Source organism: Echinops telfairi, unplaced genomic scaffold, assembly GCF_000313985.2.
Source record: "Echinops telfairi isolate 266 unplaced genomic scaffold, ASM31398v2 ScPeMD7_3;HRSCAF=10, whole genome shotgun sequence".
NCBI classification, from domain to species: Eukaryota; Metazoa; Chordata; class Mammalia; order Afrosoricida; family Tenrecidae; genus Echinops; species Echinops telfairi.
The window spans coordinates 39,081,955-39,086,908 of record NW_022103899.1 but is presented as its reverse complement, the minus strand read 5'-3'; the positions used below and the strand labels follow the sequence as shown (position 1 = coordinate 39,086,908).

The following is a 4,954-nucleotide window of genomic DNA, read 5'->3' as shown; positions in this document are numbered from 1 at the left end:
GGGAGCAAGGCAGGGCTTTCTACTCCCATAAAGAGTGACAGTCTTGGGTACACACAGGGACAGTTGTCCCCTGTCCGATGGGGTGGCAATGGGGTGGCACTGATTCAGTGGCAGTGAGTTTCCTCTTTGGTCTCCAAACTCGAGTTGTAACCTATAATAAGCAAAAGATTTGGCATCTGATTCTACACTGACTTTTGAAATGAAAATTTGGTTATTCAACACTTTTCATAAATTCCTTTTTGCCATGTATCTCAGTTAAAAAATGTTCTACCTCACCAAGCTCTCTAGGAAAATGCTCCCTGTACGGTTTATAGAATGATTTGCCACCTCCTATCTTTTCCTGTGCAGCTTAGATTTAATTGTCAATTGCTTTTGTCTTTCTTGCCATTACACTTGACTCCTTGTCTTGTCTTTCTTTCATCTTCTCCCAACAAAACCCCATTCTCTTATGAATCAAACCAAATAGCTTCTTCCAATCCAGAGCTCAGTGCGTGGTACTTTTAGGGAAAAATCTAATACTTACCAATTTTTGTCACTGTAAATAAAAGAGTAAACGGCTTAAAGACCAATTGGCCCGTATGTGCCATCTAGCATTATAGCTTTCATCCAGCCCCAAGAGTCCTCTCTCCTCCTCTCTGCCATGCTCATTTCAAATCGTCTCTCTTCTTCTTAAACATGCTATCTCACTTCCTGGTGATCTTACATCTAGATTTACAAGAAAAGAAACAAGCAAACATTGACTGAAACCATTTCAGGACATTGTGACCAGTATCATAATGCTAATGGGCATCCTCAAGGACACTTTCTTCTTTCCTCCTTATCTTGATAAAATCATCTCTCTTTCTGATTAAGATACCCTATACAGTATACTCATGTATAAGCTGAGTTTTTCAGCACATTTTTAATGCAGTTTTTGTGGTAAAAGGAGGTGCCTCAGCTGATAATCGGGTCGGCTTATACTCCAGTACATATGGTAAGTTATTCTTAAATTTTCTTTCTTGCTCTTTTCCTTTCTTCCTCCTTTACTAGAAAATTCCCTCTTTTTCCCATAGCACCTCACCCTCTCCCCTCTATTAGCATGTTCCTTTCATAATTTAATACGATATACAGTCTCCTCTTTGGGGAGAAAATTCTCCTGAAAACCCGTATCTATTTCCATTGCCATCTCTTTTCTCCCTCTCTTCAAAGATGGAGTTGTTGAAAGAATTCTCTAAGCTTTATTTTTATAACTTCTTTCTTTTCACTCATTCCTAATTCCAAGAAACCTGGCCCTTTCCCTATGTTTGTCCTCTCGGGGAGGTCACAATCAGCTTTTGTATTGCCAAAACCATTAGACACTTTTTAGAGGCGTCCTGGTGGCATACTGGTTACGAGTTGGGCTGTGATCCACATGGTTGGCAGTTTAAAACCAGCAACAGCTCTGTGGAAGGAAGGCTGGGCTTTCTGCTCCTGTAAATAGTTCCAGTGGCAAAAACCTACAGGGGTCCACATTCACTGGATGGCAGTGAGAGGGAGAGTCTGCTGGACAAAGCTGAGGCTTGCTGCTCCCATAAACAGTTACTGTTAGACACCCAGAGGGCAGGCAGTTCAACCTTGTCCTGTAGAGTTGTTATTGATTTGATGGCGGTGAATTAGGTCATACCTAGACAGTGTTTGCCACTTTGGGGAACCCTTTCCTGTTGAAAAACTATCTATTGGTGTTTCTATATTGATCTTGTATTTCTTCCAGATTTTCTGTCTGTTTCTTTTCAGTCGGTTTTCTTTTACAGTTGTATAAATGGGTCAAAAATACTAAGGGAGGCATAGTCAATCATATGCTTTTGTATTTTAAGATTGTACCATAAGCTTCAAATACAGAATTTTCTGATTCCTTGGCATTCGACATCCAAACTTGATAGCACAGGCAGAACCCACCCATTGGTCCGCAACCCAGAACTGTCTTTCCTCAGGTTTTGTTCTGTCCGGTATAGAAAGGGGCCTTGCACACATATGTGTATTCGGACTCGTGTTCACATTCAAATTCTTCTCACGTTGTATGCACATATACAGCATATGAAAGGCTATGCCTTGACTACTCCACAGGCCTCCCCATGACCATACCCGCAGAACATTTGATACTCCGGAGGATAGTCGCTACAAAAAGATTTGAAGCAGGCTTAGAATTTGGGGAAAGAATTCCGGGGTCTTGGGCTCTGTGATCTGGGAGGTGAACTCCAAATACCCATGACCTTTGGCTTCATAGACACTTCATTTCCTAAGAAGCAAATCCCAGGACTCAAAGTCCACGGGGCCCAAAGCAGGATCCCCTTTTGCCCTCTTGTGGGTAGGCATAAGACCTTGGTCTTCTTTTAGATTCTGGTGTGTTCCACTTTTCTTCATACTTCATACCTGTACCTGGGCTATATCATCTATCCCCATGGCTTCAAAAGTTACTTTCCATCAACTGATAATGCTCATGTCTACACCTCAAGACTAGATCTCTCTCCTGAGTTTAAGATGGTATCTGTGGCCTTCCTGGACGTAACTATTATTCATGGCATTTCTCAGACGGCGTTCATCATTGCTTCTATCGCATTGCTCTCTACTCTTTTTCCCAGGCCAGAAATTTGGGCTTCATTTAACTCCTTTCTCTTTCTCATTTCTCTGTGTTCAGATAATTGACCAAGTCCTACCATTGTAGTTTTCCCTCCTTTCTTTTGACTTTGCTCTGTCTCTACTGCCACTACCCTAGATCAGGTCACTATAATCACTGTTGCAAAAACTCCCGAACCTCTCGTGCTAAGGGAATAGGGAACCAGGATATTTTCCTGCTTAAAAACTGTCAGTCACTTTGCTCTCAGGTTAAAATTTTGAGTCTCTAGTTGTCGAATGAAGCCCTATTTTATCTGACCTCTATTTCTCACTGTTTCCCACTTTTAATAATTGTGAAGTGTAAATAATTTCTTGAACAAGCCCTGTCCTCCTGCTTATGGCTCTTTCTAGCAGCTAACAGGATCAGCTCCACAGCAGTGGGTTTTTCTTGTTATTTTTTGGTTTTGCTTATATTTCATTCAGCATATCAGGTTATACAACTGTTAAAAGTATTTTCATAATGATATTTTAAAAATTTTCCAGAATAATATATATCCTCTCTATAATTATTTTTCTACTACGGGAATAATTAGCCCTAAATAGCAGTGAGGTGGCAGAAGTTCTAATGTGATCACCCTTGCTTTTATGATCTGTGTAGCTCAGTTACTGTTTTCTAACATCTTCAAAAACAAGCATAGTCCCTGACTTATTTTCACCTGGACGTTCTTTCTCCAACAGCTCCTGAGTTGTAGACAAGTGAACATTTTAATAGAGAATGAAAATAAGATGATAACACACTGAAGCCTTAAGTTAGATGTATTCTCATGATAGCATTGGAGCAAATGAAATCTGTGTGTTTATTCCTTTTTTTGCGTATGAGATGTATTTGTGTGTTTCAGCAGAATTAAAGAGCTTAAATGTTAGATCTGAAGAATTAACTATATCACAATATAGAAAATAGTGGTGCTTGATGAACTTTGTACCTTTTCAACCTTTAATTCAGTCACTGATTTTTCTGTGTTCTTTTCCCGTTTCTCCCCTTTTACCTTTCAGGAGAAAAGCTCATGCGATTCAGCTACCCAGATATTCACTTTGATATGAACTTAACATATGAGAAGGAGGCTGAGCTGATGCAGTCTCATATGATGGACCAAGCCATCAACAATGCAATCACCTACCTTGGAGCTGAGGCCCTTCACCCTCTGATGCAGCACCCGCCAAGCACAATCGCTGAGGTGGCCCCAGTTATAAGCTCAGCTTACACTCAGGTCTATCATCCAAATAGGATAGAAAGGCCCATTAGCAGGGAAACCTCTGATAGTCATGAAAACAACATGGATGGCCCTATCTCTCTCATCAGACCAAAGAGTCGACCCCAGGAAAGAGAGGCCTCTCCCAGCAACAGCTGCCTGGATTCTACTGACTCAGAAAGCAGCCATGAAGACCGCCAGTCCTACCAAGGAAACCCTGCCTTAAACCCCAAGAGGAAACAAAGCCCAGCTTACATGAAGGAGGATGGCAAAGCTTTGGATACCGCCAAGGCTCCTAAGGGCTCTCTGAAGGACATCTACAAGGTCTTTAATGGAGAAGGAGAACAGATTCGAGCCTTCAAGTGTGAACACTGCCGAGTCCTTTTCCTAGACCACGTCATGTACACCATTCACATGGGTTGCCATGGCTACCGGGACCCACTGGAATGCAACATCTGTGGCTATCGAAGCCAGGACCGTTACGAGTTTTCATCACACATTGTTCGAGGGGAGCACACATTCCACTAGGCCTTTCCATTCCAAAGGGGACCCCTGTGAAGTACAGAACTGCACATGAAGAAATTACTGCACTTACAATCCCACCTCCCTCCGATGTTGACACACCCTTTTTCTTTTTTAATATTATTACTGTCAATAATTCTTATTTTGTGGACACAGTGTCATTTGCTCTGCCTAATTACAAGGAGGAAGACACAGAAGAGTGAAGGGTCAGGGGGGTATTGTTTCTTGCTAACTTGTCCATTTTTGTTGCACATAGGCATAAGATGTGTTCACTCTTTGGAAAAAAATCACTCAATTCATATAGATTGACCTAAGAGAGATTCTAATTTGCTACTGATATTCAGGATGATGATTGAAGCCAGGAAATTTTAAGAGTTTTCTGGATAAGACTTCCACAGTTTAAAATGGCATTAGTAAATTGACTCTTCAAAGAAGAATTTGTTTCAAAATGTCAGCTTTTTTTTTTTAGCTTTTCTTTTTCTTTCTGCTCACTAGAGGTCATGGAACACAAATCAAACATGATGATTTTTGGTGATAACCCCAAGGATGAGTTGGTTTTTTGGGTCCTATGTTTACTTTCCCTATGGAATTTATAATGCAGTATGATATAC

At 41.0% G+C, this 4,954-nt stretch overlaps 1 protein-coding gene across 1 annotated transcript in view; it reads left to right on the top strand.

Moving 5' to 3' along the window:
* Nucleotides 1–4,743, top strand: part of IKZF2 (IKAROS family zinc finger 2) — a 158,446-nt gene extending 153,703 nt beyond the window's left edge. Inside the window, exon 8 of the mRNA XM_045295483.1 lies at nt 3,625–4,743. Coding sequence (XP_045151418.1) covers nt 3,625–4,349 — 725 coding nt within the window. The 3' untranslated portion in view covers nt 4,350–4,743. The remainder of the gene's footprint in view (nt 1–3,624) is intronic.
* Nucleotides 4,744–4,954: the final 211 nt, after the last annotated feature.